General features: G+C 43.0%; 1 protein-coding gene across 9 annotated transcripts in view; it reads left to right on the top strand.

Annotated features, from left to right (window-relative positions):
- DOCK10 (dedicator of cytokinesis 10) overlaps positions 1-20,810 on the top strand; it is a 304,461-nt gene that overhangs the window by 48,963 nt on the left and 234,688 nt on the right. For 3 of the 9 annotated variants that reach the window (XM_027514890.1, XM_027514825.1, XM_027514821.1), the window contains exon 1: positions 17,464-17,718. The exons of 2 other annotated variants lie outside the window; for them this stretch is intronic. In XM_027514890.1, coding sequence (XP_027370691.1) covers positions 17,557-17,718 — 162 coding nt within the window. In that variant the 5' untranslated portion in view covers positions 17,464-17,556. Of the gene's footprint in view, positions 1-17,462; positions 17,719-20,810 lie in introns of those variants that run through there. 4 more of the 9 variants (XM_027514851.1, XM_027514885.1, XM_027514834.1 and 1 more) reach the window with 3 other exon arrangements.

Raw genomic sequence — 20,810 nt, 5'->3', positions numbered from 1 at the left:
TAGTCTGTAGTTTTCGAATTTAAGGTCACTTGTCCATTTAACAATGACTGGATCAGTGCCTTCTAACACCAAGCAGGATGTGTTCTGAAGAACCATCAGAGGGAACCTGTTACATCACACATAATAAAGCTTTCAGTCTACTGCTGAGCTTTCCCAAGCACTTGGCCTTCTATAGAATAAGTTCTAATATTTACTGCTATGTATCATCAGGTTGTAATTCTCAGGTTGAAGACCTAGGAGAAGTTGCTTCTTTGAACTTAATTTTTCTCCTCTGAAATTTTGGACAGTGCACCAGACGGTGCTCATTTTAGGATAAAGAACCCATCCATTCTCTACATCTGCATCTCCTTTCTTACCCTGCAAATAGGTTCATCAATATCATTTTACTAGATTCCATATATATGCGTTGTTTCTCTCTTTGTGACTTCCTTCACTATGTATAACAGGCTCTTGATTCATCCTCCTCACTAGAACTGACTTGAATTCATCCTTTTTATGGCTGAGTAACATTCCATTGTATATATGTACCACATCTTTATCCATTCATCAGTTGATGAGAGAGTGAGATGAATGGAGAAAGTAGCATCAACATACATACCCTATCACCTGTAAAATGGATAGCTGGTGAGAAGTTTCTGTGTAACATAGGGAGCCCAGTCTGGTGCTCTATGATGACCTGGAGGGATAAGATGGGGGAGGGGAGGGAGGCCAGCGAGGGAAGGGACGTATGTGTAATTATGGCTGATTTGCATTGTTGTATGGCAGAAACCAACACAGCATTGTAAAAATATATTTTAATTAAAAAAAATTAAAAATAATCCATTCAAAAATACCATTGTGGTATTTATTGGTAAGCTTTTACTAATAGGACATTGCATTTTATTTGAGATTGACACCAGAATATAATCCCCGAGGGGCAAGAGCTCTCGTCTCCATGTTCACTGCCCTAGCCTGAGACAGTGCCTAGCATAGACTGACCTTCAGTAAATATTCATTAAATGGAGATTTCTTCTTTTCCTTTCCACCCCCCTACCTTCCTTCCTTTCCTCTTTCCATGATTATTAAGAAGGAAAGGAAGGAAGGAAGAAGGAAGGTTGACATATTAACACCTCATTAAGCTGAACCTGCTCCCTGGGTAACATGCAGAAGCAGCCTTGGCAGTTTGCACATGAAATTTCTTGCTATGGGTGATATTTCAAGAGCAACACTTTTGTAAGAGAAAAAAGTACATTGCAGGATGTCAGCCGTCTTTTTTCTATCTAGAAATCACTGGCAGAGGTTATTGATGACCCTTTGTTGAAGAGGAAGAAGTCAGTGAAGTGAGTGTCAGGGTGTTAAGAAGAGGAAGGAAAAAAATAGGGCCTTTAGATGATGCTTTCCAGTTGTTTGCCTGGAAGGGAAGGTGAGAGAGTTCAGGAGCCATAGAAATTTCAGGGTTGAAGAGATTTTTTTTTTTTTTTTTGTATGATGTGTGGAAGAAGCTTTTGTGCTGCTGAGGGGAAGGAGCCAGTAGAAGGGAGAGGAGTGATGGATGGAATTGTTGAGTGCACAGAGATGGGTCATTGCTTCTGACACTGAGGACAATGTAAGGAGGATGTGAGTAAATATTTACAAAGAAAAACAATAATACAAAAAAAACACCAAGGTGCTGAGCCAAGTAAAACCAGATGCTTCCAAGTGATTTTAGTAAGTTCATTTGCCACTTATTCATTCATATTCATTCATCTGCTCGTGCTGACTCACAGACAAGCAGCAAGAGAAGCAAAATTTTAAGAAAATAGCTGGAAAACGTACAACACATGTAACACTTACTGGGAATTGGAACTAGATTGCCATTTTTTGTTTGTTTGTTTTTTTAGATTGCCATTTTTAAACCATCTATGTCTGGCTCTGGGCTTCCCTGGTGGCTCAATGGTAAAGACTCTGCCTGCAATGCAGGAGATGTGGGTTCATTCCCTGGGTCGGGAAGATCCCATGGAGAAGGGAATGGCAACTCACTCCAATATTCTTGCCTGAGAAATCCCATGGACAGAGGAGTCTGATGGGCTACAGTTCACAGGGTCCGAAGAGTCAGACATGATTGAGTGACTAAACAGGCCCACACGATGACTGGCTCTTGGAATACCATGAGATTGCAAGTGATAAGAACGAGACCTGGGGGGTGGCACAAGGAATTGAAACAAGGAATCTCACAAGTCTCTGGGAGATCTGAGGGCATACAGCTTCACAGATTTTGGAACCTACATTGGAGAAAACACAGACAGGAGACAGCCAGAAAGACGTGCATTTGTTCTATGGAATGCTGTCTGTATCCCCAGCCCCACACACCCACATTGCACTCCTCTTCTGGAGCCCCCTGGGTTCTCCACTCTCTTCTGGACACCAGTCTTCCCTCTGGGAAACTGTCTCCAGATCTAAAATCCTCTCCGTGGCTTTGGACCACATTGCATGTCTGGTAATGACTCTCCTTCCAGATTCTACTCTGGTCCTCCTTGGCTTGCTGGGAACTCTGGACTTCAGTTCTTGTGCTCACCATTCCTGAGATGAGCCCCCTGTGTCATCAAGCCTGGGTTTCACATATATTCCCCGCATGAGCTGTTCTCTGACTCTTATCCTCTATTAGCTGTGCTTATGAGCTGGGCTTGTTGCCTATTCTATGTGCATGGCCATGAAGAAGGAGGCAACAAAGATTACCCTAAAGTCTAAAGAACAATGGTGCAGCCATTAAAACCAACAGACAACTACTGTATATAAAAGTGATAATCAACAAGGACCTATTGTATAGCACAGATAACTCTATTCAGCAGTCTATAATAACCTATTTGAAAAAGAATGGATATATGTGTATGTATCACTGAATCACCTTACTGTACACCTGAAACCAACACAACTTTGTAAATCAGTTATACTCCAATATAAAAGAAAAATTAAATAAAAATACACAGAACAGGACAGTTGCAAGGCAGAGCTGACTCAGAAACAAGGCACAAAGGCAATATTGAACTTGGCAGGGAACAGAATATCTAAATGGAAATATGGAAATAGACTTTCACGGGGTAGAGTAGATTTTGAAATCAGAAGCAAGGATTTAGGGATCCCAGGTTAGAGGAAACCCAGTTCTCAAGAGGCCACATGAACACTTGAAAGAGTTGGAACTCTTTCCTTTCCTTCCTCTGCCCCTAACCTCAGTCACCATGATTAGTGAAGCTTCAGATCTTGCTTCTATCCCTCCTCCATCTAATGTCTGGGGCTACCATCCCCTCCCAACCTGGAATTTAATCTCCTTCCTAGCCAACCACCTCCATGCAGAACCAAGTTCCAAAGCTGCTCAGCACTTCTTATCATCATATTCAAATTAGATCCCTTGACCCTTAAGTCCTGCTCATGTTGCTAACATTTACCGACACCGTTATACCAAATGCCTGCCTAAATGATTTCACATGGATTACCTATTTTGATTTTTTCCCCTTATTTGATTTTCATAGCAACCATGTGCTGTGCTGTGCTTAGCCGCTCAGTCATGTCCAACTCTTTGTGACCCCCATGCACTATAGTCCACCAGACTCCTCTGTCCATGGGGATTCTCCCAGCAAGAATACTGGAGTGGGTTGCCATGCCCTCCTCCAGGGGATCTTCCCAACCCAGGAATCGAACCAGGGTCTCCTGCATTGCAGGCAGATTCTTTACCAGCTGAGCTACCAGAGAAGCCCCATAGCAACCATACATGGTAGAAATTATTACCAAGGTGACCATGCATCCAATTTTGTCTCTGCATAGTCCCTATTTATGCCTAATATTCTGGTGTCATTATTAATAGCACCCTCTAAAAGGGTCCTGGTTTGGTCCAGCAATTATATGGTCATTGTAACTGTTACCACGCTTCCTTTCCTCAGTTTACAGATGACACCTAGAGACGTGAAGTCTCTTATCCATCATCACATCTCATCACATCGCTGATCCATGTCTGAGCCAGGACTTGGACTCTGGCATCAGACCCCACAGAGACAGCCTGTAAACCACTGTGTTCTGGTTCATGTTTGTGTGTGCATATGTGCTAAGTAGCTTCAGTCATGTCCAACTCTTTGCAACCTCATAGACTGTAGCCCCTCCCAGACAAGAATACTGTAGTAGGTTGCCATACCCTCCCTCCAGGGGATCTTCCCAAATCAGAGATCGAACCCTCACCTCCTGCAGCTCCTGCATTGCAGGTGAACTCTTTGCTACTGAGCCACCAGCGAAGCCGCTGATTCATTGTTACTGATCCCTTAAGTTTTGATGGATGACTGGTATTTAGGATTTGTTTTGCTGCTGATTTAGTTCTGATATTCTGTGTCATACCAAGCAGCTTAGCCTTTCACCTCCTTTCCCCACAACCAGTGACTACCATGTCCCACTGCATCTGACCCTCAGATATAGGGTGAGCTTTTCCCACTTGGGGCTGAAATGGAGAGGAGTAAGATGGGGTGCTTACTGGAAGCTGTAGGAGACTTAAGAGAAATTTATTTTTAGGGATGTAAGATGTGAGCAATTTGGCTCAAAAGACCTAAGCAAGGAAAGAGAAATGGTTAAGCCAAGTAATGTCCCAGGCTTTTATTTTGGACAGCTTGCCCATTGACTGAAATTATCCCACAATCAATGCCAATGAAGCAAATAGTATCAGTTACAGTACAGTTTAAAAGGCCAAAGAACAGCGATGCTGCATACAAATGCACCTCATCTAAACAGACTTGGTTTTTGTTAAAATTGAATTTTGAAAGTCAGTAGTGGTCTTTTCATGCAAAAGCAAGTTGATGGCCATGGGTGTGAGCAATGTATACTTAAAAACCTTCCATTGCATACAACAGCTTTTTCTCAAAAAAAAAACAAAAAACAAAAAAAAAACAAGAGTAAAAAATGCATCCATGGTCACTTTCCACATCCTGAAAACAGTGAACTTACTAAGATTCACACAGTTAACCAGGTTTTCATCACCAGTGTGCCAACATCCACTTCCTGTCATAACGGAAAGTAGCTTGCCAAGGGCCCTTCTGATCACACACCATCTCGTCCAGACTTTGTCACAGGTGTGTGGCTCTGCCTTTTTGTGGAAATAGGTAGAAATCTGAAACCATAGCTTAACATCAATAGCAGGTGGTGTGATCCTGTGGCACTGTTCAGAACACTTGTTGACATTTCACATATGTACTTTTACACGGATTATCTCACTTAATTTTCACAACAGTCCTCTGAGGTAAGTCTGAAAGCAAAGAAGAGTTATGTGACTCACTGAAGAGGACCAAGCTAGTAAGACCCAGACCTGACTTCCCAAACCATTGCCAATGGTTGGCAGAGTCCTCCTGTGTGTGTTTGTGTGTGCTCAGTCCTGACTCTTTGTGACCTATGGACTGTAGCCCGCCACGCTCTTCTGTCCTTGGGATTCTCCAGGCAAGAATACTGGAGTGGTTTGCCATTTCCTCCTCCAGGGGATCTTCCCAATCCCTCTCTTGCATCTCCTGCAATGGCAGAAGAATTCTTTACCACTGCCGCCACCTGGGAAGTCCAAGTCCTCCTTACCCAGCACATACACTAGACAATACAGAGGCTGTCTGTAAGGGTAAACTTGCTTCCCAAGCTGATATCCTCCTCAACTTATATCCTCCTTAATGCCTTCAGAGGTGGTCATAATATAAATTGCTAGCCTATTCCTGTCCAAATGAATTTGATATATTAAGTGAATTACAAAGTGATCTGAAGTGCTGTGTCCTTATCCTTAGATGTGTAGTGACTGTTGTTTTTCAGTTGCTAAGTCATGCCCGACTCTTTGTGACCCATGGACTGCAGCATGCCAGGCTTTCCTGTCCTTCCCTATCTCCCAAGGTTTGCTCAAGTTCATGTCCGTAGAGTTGGTGATGCTATCCAACCATCTCATCCTCTGTTTTCCTCTTCTCCTCAGGATCTTTTCCAGTAAGTTGGCTCTTTGCATCAGGTGGCCAAAAGTATCAGAGCTTCAGCTTCAGCATCAGTCCTTTCAATGAGCATTTAGGGTTGATTTCTTTTAGAATTGACTGGCTTGCTCTCCTTGCAGTAGAGGGGACCCTCAAGAGTCTTGTCCAGCACCGCAGTTAGAAAGCATCAATTCTTTGGTGCTCTGCCTTCTTTATGGTCTAACTTTCACATCTGTACATGACTACTGGAAAAACCATAACTTTTGACTATAGGGACCTTTGTTGACAAAATGATGTCTTTGCTTTTTAATATTCTGTCTAGGTTTGTCATAGATTGTCTTTCAAGAAGTAAGCATCTTTTAATTTCATCGCATGCAGCCCTGACTGTATGGCTGCACTCACTATCTGCAGTGATCCTGAAGTGCAGGAAAAGAAAATCTGTCACTGCCTCTACCTTTTCCCTATCTATTTGCCATGAAGTGATGGGATCGGATGCCATGATCTTACTTTTTTGAATGTTGAGTTTTAAGCCAGGCTTTCACTCTCTTCTTTGTGTAGTGATAGACTGCTTTAAAAGGCACAATATGTTCATAGCAAATTCCTTCTCTTATCCCCCCACGTTGGGTGCAGATTAGATCTTTATTAAGATTTGCACTAAAATATTTGGCATTGGTTTTGAGGAATGGAATAGCATCATTTCCTGATGACACTTATATTTCTAAAGACCTAGGGGCACTTGCAGTTGAATTTTGGGAAATTTCATCATGTATGACCAGACTTACAGATTTTCAGAAGTAGAAACTCACCAGTGTGGAGGTTGGGATCTCAGCCCCAAGAGAAAAATTCCAGCCACCCTGAGAAAAATCATTGGCACTGCAGCTTTGTCCTCTGGCAGCTTGACCACGTGCTGACCTGCTTCCAGGTCCAAGAAGGCATGTATAGTCTAGGCTGATAGGAAACCTGCCACAAGTTGGTCAGGGCTTCTGTAGCCCCTCCCTCAGTGCAAAGCAGGGCTCCTATGTCCTCCTTGGTGAGGGGTCAGAGTGGGCGAAGGGAAGAGCATTCAGTTCCCTGAAATCTGAGTCTTCCTCCTATTTCTTTCTGTGTCTAAATAGAAAACAGGATGACAATACTTTGCCTAAAGGGTAAACATGAACATCCTGTGTTCTGTCTTGCATTCTTCTCTTCTAAAATACTGAGAGCCCAGAGATTTCTTCTACTAAAGAAGGTTTTCTGCTTCTCCATGACTGCTACCATCGCCCAGCAGGGAGAGACATGACTGCCTCACTGGGTGTGTAGCTATCAACTCTGAAAGTCCCTGAACAGAGCTTCTCTATTTATTGGGTCCTTCCTCCATCCTAGGAACAGTGTTAAAAGTGTCTTAAGTGCTTCATTTGGATTATCTCATTTACTCCTTCTCATCCTAGCAGGTGGGCTCCCCAGGTGGCACTAGTGGTAAAGAACCTGCCTTGCCAAGGCAGGAGACATAACAAGCACAGGTTCGATCCCTGGGTCCAGTTGATTCCCTGGAGGAGGGCGTGGCAATCGACTCCAGTGTTCCTGCTTGGAGAATTCCATGGACAGAGGAGCCTATTGGTGTTCTACAGTCCATAGGGTCGCAAAAAGTCAGACGGGACTAAAGTGACTTTGCACGCACGCACACATCTTATTGCGTAGGGATAAAAAACTATCATCAGTCCCATTTCACTGAAATGGAAGCGAAGTTCAAAAGGTTGTTTTTGGGGTCAGTAATCCAGGTAGTGAGTGACAAACTCAGGCGTATGCTACACCAAAATGATCATATCATACCTCCGAAGAAAAACCAGCCAAGTCTTATTGTTACCATCCCATCAGTCTGCTCCTGTTCCATAGGACATTGCTGTGTACACATTAGACCACACTGGAGTGATTATTCTGGCTACTAGGCTGGATCAAGATGGGGAACAAGGAGGTCCTCCTGGCTTCTGACTTGAGAAATGACTTGATCACCAAGAAAAAGGGAATGGGTTCAGTTGAACCTCCATCCACTCCCTCAATCCCAATATTTTTCTCTTCACTCTCACTCGTCAGAGTGCTTCTACCTGTTTTTCCACATTGCTTGTGATTCACTGTTGCCTTTTTAAAAATATTGGTGGGGGAATGAGAGAGATACCAACAACATCTCTTCCTATCTCTTCTCTACTCCAAAGCCCAGACATCTGTTATTGGACTTAGTGAATCTATAGACAGAGAAAGCCTTTAGATTCTAGACCTAGAAGGAACCTGAGGTCATCTCTTCTTACCCTCTAACTTTGTTGTTGCTGTTGTTCAGTTGCTAACTTGTGTCCGACTCTTCCGAGACCCCATGGACTGCAGCACGCCAGGCTTCCCTGTCCCTCACCATCCCCCAGTTTGCCCAAGTTTATGTCCATTGAATCAGTGATGCCTTTCAACCATCTCATCCTCTGTTGCCCCCTTCTCCTTCTACCTTCAATCTTTCCCAGCATCAGGGTCTTTTCCAATGAGTCAGCTGGTTGCATCAGGTGGCCAAAGTATTGGAGCTTCAACTTCAGCATCAGTCCTTCCAAAGAGCATTCAGGGTTGATTTCTTTTAAGATTGACTGATTTGATCCCCTTGCTTTCCAAGGGACTCGCAAGAGTCTTCTCCAGCACTAGAGTTTGAAAGCATCAATTCTCAGGCACTCTGCCTTCTTTATTGTCCAGCTTTCACATCCGTACAAGACTACTGGACTCACATCCGTACGTGACTACTGGAAAGACCTCTAACTTTATGGATAAGCAAACTTAGATCCAGAGAGACAGGAGTAATAAGACCTGTCTGAAGTCTTAATTAGTGTCAGAGCCCAAACTCCATCCACTGCTGTTCCTATCACATCCCCCTGGGATGCAGGGTACCCAAGTCCTCCTGCAGAACTGCAGTAGCTTCATTTATCTGTAGCAGAAACTGAAGACAATAGGAACACAAACTTGAGGAATCCACAGCCTGCACTTTAGGATTTAAAGAGAAGTTGAACATTATCTTATCAAGTTAATCTTTTGAATACAGCCCTGCCCCTCCTACTCCTGCTGGGTTTAAACCTTGCTTTGTCCTCATTTCCTTTCAACAGCCTGAGCTGGGAGCTTTGTGCCAACCCTAAAATGATAATGTTGGGCTGCTCCCCTGAGTCCTGGAAAGAATATGGAGTTGAGATTTGCTCAGGTTGACACCATCCTTTTCAGCTCTCAAATTGGTTTGGAAAAGCACATTTGAAAATGACTTAAAAGACTGCCATTTTCACGTTTGGAAAGCAGTTCATGATTATTGTAAATGAGATTTAACTTGGAATGTTTAGGATGTGGGTGGCTAATTCCTGCCACAATTCAAAGGGGAAAGAAATGAGCACAGAAAATAAAATAGAACAAGTACTGAAAGTACAGTTAATAGCTCATTGATCCAGCCACGGCTCAGAACAGTTTTTACATAGCTAACTTTTGAAGATCATATAATTGACCCCATTTAGTCACAAACTTTTAAGAATTAAAAGCAGTCGTTGGTGGAAGTTTATCTCAAATGTTTCACAGTTTTCTCTTCCTTCTGGAGCTGTCACCGCTGCACATAATTTGACTTTTCTTATTGCAGAGCATGGGCCCTAGGCACATGGACTTTAGTAGTTACGACACACAGGCTCAATAGTTGTGGCTCACTACTGGAGCACACAGGCTTCAGTAGCTGTGGTACATGGGCTTAGATGCCCCATGGTGTATGGAATCCTCCCAGACTATGAATGTCATCTGCATCGGTAGGCAGATTCTTATCCACTGTACCACCAGGGAAATCCTAGCTCTTTCTTTTGTTAGGGCTTGTACTTTTAAGTTAGTTAGACTCAAGCGTGTACCCTGGGCTCACTGACTGGTGATGAGGAGCCAAAGACACTTCCTGCTTCATCTCACTCTTGACATTGACAATTCATTCTAGTGCCAAGGCTCTCTTGCTGGTGTATTTATATGTGACTGTATTAGCCTTGAACCTTGACTTACAGGTCTGTTACTTACCTTTTTTGGCTCTTTCTTGGAATAATGATAATAAACATAATAGTTTTATTCATAATACAGCTAAAAGAGTGATAAAATCTACCATTTATGCCAGTGTTTTATTCATAGCATGTCTTCTGTTATAATAACTCTGCAAAAGAGGGCATCATGGTTCCAGTATACCAGTTGAGGAAAATAAGGTTCAGAGGATTTGAACTCAGAATCACTTCCCAGGTACCAAGCTAGAATCATGCACCCTCATCTTTGCCCTAGGAAAACAGTCCACAGTCCCATTTGGTGGTGTAGGTCTTGGGTGGCTAGTTTAATTGCTGGGACCCCTGCAACCCTTTGAAGAAGTTAGAAGCTGTCAGCACCCCATCAGTTGCTTGAATCATGCACCCTCATCCTTGCCCCAGGAACACAGTCCACCATCCCATTTGGTGGTGTGGGTCTTGGTTGGCTGGATTAATTGCTGGAACCCTTGAAACCCTTTGAAGAAGTTAGAGGCTGTCAGCACTCCATCCATCAGGAGGGACATCCTTCCAGTTGTAAGTGGCTGTGCCCTATTCCCACTGGCCCAGGGCAAGTCACAGTTACATTGCATCTGGTCAGAGGCTTTTACAAGCTTCGTTCAGCAAGGTCTTTGGAATCCTGTGTATGGTGGCTGTAACTGGTACAGGTATGAAAACCCCTTCTCTAACCCACTCCTGTAAGCGTCCCAGAGTAATGAATTGGGTACTGTCTCTTTCGGGCCCTGCAGAAGTTGTTTCTGTTGCTTCCCAGAACTTGGCTGTGATCAGAATAGTTGAGGTTGCAAAATAAGTGCCCTCTGGGTAAGTGAGGTATTATTATATTATTTTAAATGTGTTTACTCATGGAAAAGGACTGGGAAGGAGTTATGGAACTGGTCTCATGTTACCGTGGGACCCAACTTCAAAGCTCAGAGGAGGCATGCCCATTCCTCCATCACCCAGGGAATCGTGTGTCCCTCAGCAAGGAAGAGTCAGAGATTTTTTTTTTTTTTTAACCACTTGTAAAGGGGACAGGGAAAAAGTAAACAATGTCTGAAATCCTTAGATCTTTTTTCTCTTCCAATAATAACTAACTCATGTGTGTTGAATCCTTACTTACCATATGTCTGGCACTGTGCCAAGCACTGGGCACAGGGCAGTTGGATCCTCATGAGTATCCATTCATTTAACAGAGGAGGAAACTGAGGCTTAAAACTTTTGCTTTACGCCACAAAGGTAGCAAGTATCTCAACTGTGGGTTTAAATTCCCAGTCCACTTCTCAGGCTTTTGCCTAACTGCTACACTGTACTGCCTTCTACTAAGAATAAGAAAGATTAACTCTGACCAGAGAAGAATACAGTCAAATGCAGAAGCCTGAGAAATGTAAGGTGTGATATTAACAAAACATTGACATTATCCATGTACTCTGCAAGAAGCTGCTGAGGAAGCCACTTGAGAGAGCAATGAAGGAAGATTTTCTGAAGCACCTAAACATACCAAAGAGAAATCTGCTTTTAGCCGCACTGGTGCCAAAGGGAGGGAAGTGAAGAAAAGATGTGCTTGGCAACAGCACCTGGGTTTTTTAAATGAAAGAACAGTGTGCCTGTTGCCAAAGTGATTAATTGTACAACTCAGTAAATGTCAGCAAGTGGAAAAGATGCCTGTAAAGGGGAGGCACTATAATTAAGTGCAAATGAAGAGATAGGAGCTGGAAGAAGAGAACTCTACAAATCACAAATGGGGGGAAAGAGGTCATAGTTGCTATCAAAATGGACCTGAGTCCCAAGCTCTTGAGTTGAAGTAGCACCAAGAGAGGCAAAGATGCAAGTTGATAAGGAATAACTGGGCCTCAGGGAGAATCACTTTGCTGGGTTGTGTTTTATACTGACCAACTCCCTCCTATCCTATCCGTTTAATTGAATTTATATACCTGAGGGGACTTACCCATCTGGAAATAGACAAGTTAAAAGATTCTTGCTAATCCCTGCCCTGGAAAATGGCCAAGTCCATGAAATGGTTTTACTCAGCTTGGGGTTAAATTCTCAGTTGCCTTTAGTCTAGGAGAGTTCTCCTCCTTTAGGGTCACTTTCACTTGGTCACAATTGCTGAGCCTCTGGAAAACTCACAGAGAACCCCAACAAGATTCAGACCTTGATGATAATAATAATGAGGAAGAGGAGTTTATTTTCACTCCATATTGATTGACTGATTCACTCCACAAAGCACTGAATTCCCATGGAAAGGCTGTGCTCCAACTTAAACAAGTGGGTGCAAGTTTCAGCCTTTGTCCTTGGTCTCCAGTTTCTTGCCATCATACAACTCTGTATAGAATAGCGCTGGTGGTGAAGGAAGGGCAACAAAGTCTGGGAGACAGTTGCAATGCACCAGCTTCAGAGCCCTCACCAAATTTTCACGCTGGCCCAGAAAAGCGAATGGCTGGATCCCTGTGAACAGCAGTTCAGGCTATCAACTTCCCATGGATTCGAAGGCAAGTGGTAGCAGGTTTTCTCTTGGAGCCATGTCCAGGTTCAAACAGTGTCCTAGGGTGATGGCTTCATTCCTGTTGGACCCAAAGTAGCCTCTTTTCTGGGGGTATTTCAGTGTTAGCCAGCATCTTTGTATGTAAGGATAGACACTGCATCAAGGAGTAACAAAGGCGCCAGTCACAATTCCATATTCCCACTTGTGCTTTCAGAGCCAGCTTGAATAGGTGAGTGGTTTCTGCCAATGAATGCTTCACACAGTAAATACATCTTTTTAAGAATTCTGTTATCAAATTCATTACATTTTTAAACGTTGTAAGTTCCCATCAAAATGTAATTTAAATGGTCACCCAAAACATTCTGCTAACACTACTAGCTGCCTTCTAAAACTGTGATCCAAGGAAACATCACAGACTTTCCTATGAAGGACAAACCAGCTCTCAAAGGGGATGTTCCAAGGTTGCCTCCATACACCCTGCCATGTGCCAAATAATATTTTTCTGGTATAAATCCACCTTTGGAAGATACAAGGTTTACTTGGCACATATTTGGCTTTCAGAACTGGTTTTAAAAATCTCATACCCAGTAGCCAGATCTGGCTTTGCCAGTTACTCGGCGTGATTCTAGCAACAAGTCACTTAACTTCTCTGTGCCTCGGTTTCCTCAGCTGTAAAATGGGAATGATCAGATCATGACCTCATAATAGAGATGTATGTGGATCAATATGTGTAAATATTAGATAGAACTGTGCTTGGCACATAGTAAGTGCTATGGATGGCTTACTTTATTGTAAATATTACTGTTGTTATTATTATTGTTCACTGAGCATCTACTTCATGGTTACAGAGGACATATAGTAAAGCAAGCACAATCCCAGCTCTTACAGAAAGGGGATGACAGCCCTTAGAAATGAAATCCATCAGAACGTATTTTCAGCCTGTTTGTGAGTTAGGAAACCCACAGGGTGCAGTAATAAGGACTGACGTTCTGAACTGTGAGGTGTGGGCTGTCGGAGATGCTTCCCAGGGGGAGGCGACCAATCTTCCACTCTCCCCATCAACAGAGGTAGCCTCACACTTGTTCAGTGATTGATGAGGTAGCTTCGTGGTAAGAAACCTGCCTGCCAACACAGAAGAGACAGGAGACTGGGGTTCAGTCCCTGGGTCAGGAAGATCCCCTGGAATAGGAGATAGCAGCCCACTCCAGTATTCTTGCCTGGAAAATCCCTTGGACAGAGGAGCCTGGTGGGCTACTGTCCGTGGGGTCGCAAAGAATAGGAGACAACTGGGCGCACACATATATACATTGATCTTTTCAGGTCCTCTCCTCCCACCTGCATCCTAATAGATGGTAAAGAATAATTTCCGTGTTACAGTGGATATTCTCGAGGCTCAGGGAGGTCAAGCAACTTGATCGAGTTGACACACTCTGCAGCTCATGGGAGCCTCTCTGCTGCCTCTTCCACCAGGCTACTGCCTGGACTAGACTTGAACTGTGTTGCCCAGTCTGTACATTGCCAGTCCCTCTATGAATGAAAAGAAAAGTGAAAGTGAAGTCGCTCTGTCGTGTCCAGCCCTTTGCGACCCCATGGACTGTAGCCTACCAGACTTCTCCGTCCATGGGATTTTCCAGGCAAGAGTCCTGGAGTGGGTTGCCCTCTCCTTCTCCAGGGGATCTTCCCAACCCAGGGATTGAACCCAGGTTTCCCGCACTGCAGGCAGATGCTTTACCCTCTGAGCCACCAGGGAAGCCCTTCCCTCTATGAATAAGTCCACATATAAGGAGGGACCCACTTAGTTTGGGTAGCCTGAGTACTCTGCCCTCTGGCTCCAGGAACAGGAAGAAGAGCCCTGGAGGCCCACTTCTTCATGTGGTCAACCCCATACCTGCTCACAGGTTGACATGTGTGCCAGTTGCCATCTTTCTTCACTGTGAGTGTGAGCCAGGCAAGCAGGCTGCAGACACGCCTGCCTCCACTGGCCAAGGGGTGCTGACCCCTGTGCTCCTTATTCTGGAAGCGTCTGCCCCTCTGCTGTTGCCACATGCTCTACAGTTCTGTCTCCTGGGGTTGGTGGTGGGATGGGTGTCAGTTAGCTACTTTCTCACACCGAGCACCTACTTCCCTGGAACTCCGACCCCCTCCAGGGCTCTATTGAGAACTGTGGCTCCTCTTTCTACCGTGTCCTCCTGCCCCCGAAGTTCTTGCTCATCCTTCATTTTTAGTTATCGCTCAATGTGATCAGGTTCATTTTTCAACTTTCAGAGAAATTTTCCGAAAACTCTGTTCAAAGATCCATCCCTCCACCCCCACTTTCTCACTGTAATGAATATATTCCCCTGTTATACTGCTTTTTTGGTAATTTCACTTGGACTTTGGGAAGGAGGAAAGGAAACACATGTATTCATTTCTTAATTATGATATTTGCATCTGAGCTCATGTTGGTTTTCTAAGATAACCTCTTGTTATCAGCAATAGCATTCCATGCACATTTAATGTTTAAAGGCCAAATTAGTGATTCATTTTATTAATACTTCAAAGAAACTAGCAGACACCTTCAGGGAATTGATTCTTCCTTTTAAAATATTTCCTGTGTATCAACATCTATGCCAAACATGAGGGGAAAAAGGGACCTTATCTCTGTGGGTTGATCTATCTCCTCCCCCACTTTGCCACATCCCTAGCTTAATTTCCTCTTTCAAACATCTCAGAACCCAATCCTTTTCCTGCAATTTTGAATTTGCGTGCTTGAAATTTTTGATAAGAAAACATTGGACTGTGTGTCCAGCTGTCATTCTCTGGTTTTCATCCTTCCAGCCTCTTTTCCATTGGATAACTGCAGTTGTGAATTGAATTCCCAAGAAACTAATTCTTGGAGGTTCCCTTTCCTTGATGATGGAAGTTAGAAGAGAGAGAGAGAATTTTGAGACTCCCATCAGTAATAGCAGTCCATCAATAATAGGGCTGAATTCCTCAGAGGCAGTTCAGGGATCGATGAACACAGGACTCTAATAGCCAGAAAGCACATCATTTATTTCCCCAAAGACTTCGGCATCTGCCAGATCGTCTGACTCCAGAAGAGACCCCAGAGGTTAGCCAGCCTTAGGGAGAGATGGCTAGAAAGGAGTTTGGGATGCAAACTGCCTCTTTCCTGCCAAGCACATGGTTTGTAACTTAGGGCTCCACCTACTCTTATTTGTAGCCCACAGGAGCTGCTGGGGAATGTTTAATGACCCCCAGTCAGTGCCTTGCTGTATTCAAGCTCTTCAGCCCTGAGCAGATGACCAGAACCTGAGGGAATGACTGGAGGGTGATAGGTCATGGGGTATGGGAGTGGGTGGGCGAGGGTGGGCACTGACATCCAGGGAGCGCCAAGGAGCAATCAGATCTGAAAAGGCACATTCATAATCATGGAAGCCCATTCCATATTTTGTTTCTGGTGGGACACCATTTATATATATATATATATATATATATATATATATATATATATATTCAATATGCAAGCCTGGCGGGCTAAATTGTAACCTCTCTTCAATAAATGCCCTAGTTGTTTAGAGTTAAAAAAAAAAAAAATGGTTTAGATTAGCACCCGGGCACTCTGACAAAGGTCCAGAGGGACTTAAAGGACTTGCCAGCATCATTAGCATTTTTTTCTTCTTTTTCCAGCCGCACTAAAATATGTTTGCCCAAAACAGAGGGAGATGAAAAACTACTGGCAGCCAGTACCTCTTAAAAGAAAAAAAATATTTTACTCCTCTGGCAAACATACCAATTAAAACGAAGCTGTGTTGTGACAGATTACAGAGCAATTAATGCCTAATTGAGCCTTCTGCTAGATGCTTCTGTGAAAGCCACTTTACTGGGGCCCGAAGTGGCCACACCTTAGAGGAAAAGAAACCTCCAAACTTCCTGTAACACCCTCTGCGCTGAGGGGCCCAGAAACCAAAGAAAACATTTTTACTTTGAATCTCCGAGAGTTACACGGACAGGATTAGCTTGACAGAAAGATCTCGACGTTGTAAATCCTACTGGGGATTTCGTAGTTTCCTCATTTGTAAGCAAAATCTATTTTCCATGAGATATTTTTAGTGCAAGCATCCCTGTTGTCTTATTCTCTTGCAGTATACCATTAGATCTTGAGGCCGGTCCAAGCCAGTCACGTGACTCCTAAGCTCTCTCGGTTCTCTCCTAAGTGACTAGTCTCTCAGGATTCAGGGAATACTAGACTCTTAACTGCCAGAGACCTTAAAGTCCTTCCTGAAACCTTGAATTCTTATTGATAGGAGGTGAAAATGCTTTACAGCTGCTCTTCTTTTTTTTTTTTTCTCTGAGAGGTCAGCTCGGCAAAGCTCAATGCCCGACCTCAGTAAACAGATATTTTCAGCCATGCAAGCCGCCTATGTAAATATAAAAATGTATCAGGCTGCAGAACTGCATGCGTGGGAACAGAACAACCGAGCTATTGAAAGAAAATCACAGGGGGAACACTAGTGTCACTCACATGGCTTTGGTTAACGCGTGCATACTTCGGATAAATCGTTTTGATTCAGAGGACTCCCCACTTTATATATAGAGTCCATTTCATTTCTGGAACTTACGAGCTACAATAAGCAGAACCCCAGCCACTTAGTGAGGTGTCTAGTAAAATTTCCTTCTGCAAGTTTTTACATTAAAAAGACAACAGTCACTTTCACTCTTTATATGACACTCCTCTGCCTTGGAAAAAACATGTGAGTGTGAAGTCAATTTTTCAGTTGTTTAATGTGAAAAAGAGTGATTTGTTTGAGTGTCTGAGAGGGAAAGATATCTTTAATCAGACCTCCAAAACTGGAATTGAAGAGAATCACTGTAATGAACAGGAAACATGCTCTTGAGATGAATTGAGAAATGTTCTCTGGGCAAAATGCTCTAATATTCCTGAGTGTGTTCAGTTTCAGTGGATCAAATCTTTCCCATCTCTGCATCCAAGCTATTTGGCGGTGATCAGATGATCAGAGCTCAAGGAAGTGATTGGAGAGTGAGCTGGCTGCAGCTGCGATGTAGGCTGTTTTCAGGGACAAGGAGCCACTGTTTTTCAAACATAGCATCCACATAGAAGTTATTTTCTGGGCTCCAGGATGCAGCGATGGGCTGCACTGCCAGCATTGTTCTGCTTCAAGCTTTTCGTTCTGTGGTCCAGAGGAGCTGTCCACACATTTGTCGACGACGCCAGGAGGAACCATCCCACGAAATTTTGCCTCTGGAAATTGACGATGAAATGAGTAGACCCAGAACCCTCATCATAATGGTATGGTATCTGTGGCAAAACAGCCTCAGTTGATGAAGCTGTGATTATAGAAATGAGGCTGTCATTTGGGATTCGGGTTTTCAGCTTTAGATAAAGAAATGTGTGACCAAGAGTTTACTACCAAGAGTTTACTACTGTGGAAAATCTTTTCAGAATGATTTCATATATTATTCACAGAACTGGTTTTCTTTCTCTTATATGTGTCTTGAAAATGTACAGTTTGGTTGTCTGTTAGAAACTCTCTTCTGCCTACTGTTTTGTATTGCTGTTATTAACTTTTGTGCAGAAATCTTTGAAGCCTGGTTCAATTAAGTGGATTTTATGTTGTGGCTCTAATTTGAAAGTAGAGCCCCAAATAGGTATTTTTATATCACATGTGACTCATCCAGTTGTGTTGGCAGTTAGATCTCTAACTTCAAAGCATTTGAGGCTTTCATTTCTGGCGCTACAAGGGAAATGCCTTTCCAAAATGTTTAACTTAGGCATAAAATCAGAATGAAGTTTTTGAGAATTTTGTGGAATGCATGGTGTTTTCATTAGAAAGCTGTTTCTTGCCACTTGACAAATGACATTTTTGTCTGTGCTTTAATGATTATAGTGTTAATTCCTTCACGTGTATCTTGTTGATCAGCTAGAAGAAAGTGGAGGGTAGACTCTCCTTACCTTATGTTCAGGGAGAGATCTGCTTAGTCACTGAAATCCTGTCTTAGGATGGAAGCGGTGTGCTTAAGTTTCCAAAATTGAGGAGGCATTGAAGTCTGCGTGGTTTCAGCACAATCGACTTTTTTCTCTTAGATTTCAATGTTCGGATATCAAGGATGCAGTAAATAATGAATGATAAATACCTGTTACACCAAAAGTTTTTAAGTGAAAGTTATTTGGCTTGAGCTGTGTGTCTGAGTGACAGAATACTAAGCTGTAACATTCTAGGCCAATCTCTCCAACAAATCAATATTTGATTTTCAAAAGGCAATACTGTCCTTCAACTATTGGACTATGATTATCTCTTGGAGGGAATACTTAGTGGGAATATTTTCATTCTCTCATTATTCCCATACTGTGCTGTGCTAAGTTGCTTCAATCGTGTCCAACTCTTTGCAACCCCATGGACTATAGCCTGTCAGGTTCCTCTGTCCATGGGATTCTCCAGGCAAGAATACTGGAGTGTGTTGCCATTCCCTTCTCCAGGGGATCTTCCCAATCCAGGGGTCAAATCTGTGTCTCTTACGCTTCTGCATTGGCTGGCGGGTTCTTTATCACTCTTGCCACCACACATTCTATAGCTATGTATTACTTATGCCATCTAGGTCTTGAAAACATTTTTTCCTAATTTTACTAAATTTTTCCATCTAGAACTTTGCCCCCAAAATCATATTTCAAAGCAATTGAGAAATAAAAAGTAATAATTCACCTAATAACAGTGCCCTGTTTTTTTCAAAGATCCTTTTATTCACATGATACTTTTATGGACATTAAATGAGGTGATGATGATTTATTGATGAGGAAAACAAAGTTTAGAAAGATGGAATGCCTTGGTTATATCACACGGCTGCCAAATGCCAGAGCCTCAAGTCACACTTAGATCAATAATTCCAAAAACCAATATACTTTTTCACTCTGTTCATATTTCTTAGGAAATAATGATAAAACTGATAGAAGTGAATTTTTATGAGAAGTCTGATGGAAATGTTGGACCACTCAGAGTAAAATATGCTCATACAAAGTTATTTTGCACCTTGAAAGTTTCCAATGGGCCACTTGAAAGTTCACACATTCCCCAATTGGGCCAACCACTGTTCTCGGTACTTGGAATCCATCAATGAACAAACCCATCAAAGATCCCTGCCCTAAGTTTCAGTGTTTTACAGTGATAGCATATTTTGCAGATCTCTTTATGGAATTACTATATTAGGGTTGTAATGCTTAGTGTTCTAATTTAAGTCAATAAAACTATTCCCTATCTTCCAAGATGGTGGTTTGCAAACTTTAATGCACTTCACAATCACCTAGGAGTTCTTGTATATACAAATCCTTGTGCTCCTGGTCCCAATGACTCTACATAAGAAGATCTAGAGTGGAATCAAGGATTCTTTGCTGTGAGAGAACTTCCCACCCCCAAGCCAACTCCAGTTATTCTCAGGTTCTGATGGAGGAACAGCGTAGATGACACACTGAGACACATCACTCTGGAAACTGATCATCTAAACCCTCCACCTGGCGTCCTCCTTTAACTTTATATGCTAACTGTCTTGAACTCTCGCTACAACCTTCTGAAAGTGGTGAAAGTGTCAGTCACTCAGTCGTGTCTGACTCTTTGCAATCCCAGGGACTATAGACTGCCAGGCTCCTCTATTCATGAAATTCTCCAGGCAAGAATACTGGAGTGGGTTGCCATTACCTTCTTCAGGGATCTTCCCAACCCAGGGACTGAGCCCAAGTCTCCTGCATCGCAGGGAGATTCTTTACCATCTGAGCCCCCAAGGAAGCTCCACAAACTGATTTTTTAAATTCTCTTACTTTCCCATCAACCATTAGTCACCAAATTTTGTATATTGATTGTGTGTGTATCTGTGTCTGTGTAAGATCACAGACTCTAGAGCCAGAGATTTTAGGTTGGAATCCTAACTTCATTCCTTATTGGCTATGAGACCTTCTGCACACTTTTTAGTGACTCTGGGTCTCTTTTCCTCATCTGTAAGATGGAGGTAAGAGCTCCCTCAGCCCAGAGCTGTTGTGAGGGTTTAATGAAGTAAAGGGTGTGTTAAGTGCTTAGAATTATATCTAGATATATTAGTAAGATTATTAATAAGTAGAATCTAGGACTCCCTAACTGAAAATGTGACATTTGCAGAAAAGACCTGAAGGAGGTGACAAGTGAGTCAGGCCACCCTGAGGGGAAATGGCTCAGGCAGAAGGACCAGCCAGGGTGAAAGTCCCTGATATGGGAAGAAGCTTGGGGTGTTTGAGGACCAGTGAGGAAGTCACTGTGACTGAGTAAGCCAAGGAGAAGGTAGTAGAAGAATGTTGTGGAGGTAATGGGGACAGATCATGTGACACTTAGCAGGCCATGATGAAGATTTGGGCTTTTTCCA

Source organism: Bos indicus x Bos taurus, chromosome 2 (assembly GCF_003369695.1).
Source record: "Bos indicus x Bos taurus breed Angus x Brahman F1 hybrid chromosome 2, Bos_hybrid_MaternalHap_v2.0, whole genome shotgun sequence".
Taxonomy (NCBI): domain Eukaryota; kingdom Metazoa; phylum Chordata; class Mammalia; order Artiodactyla; family Bovidae; genus Bos; species Bos indicus x Bos taurus.
This window is presented reverse-complemented; position numbering and strand designations above follow the sequence as displayed.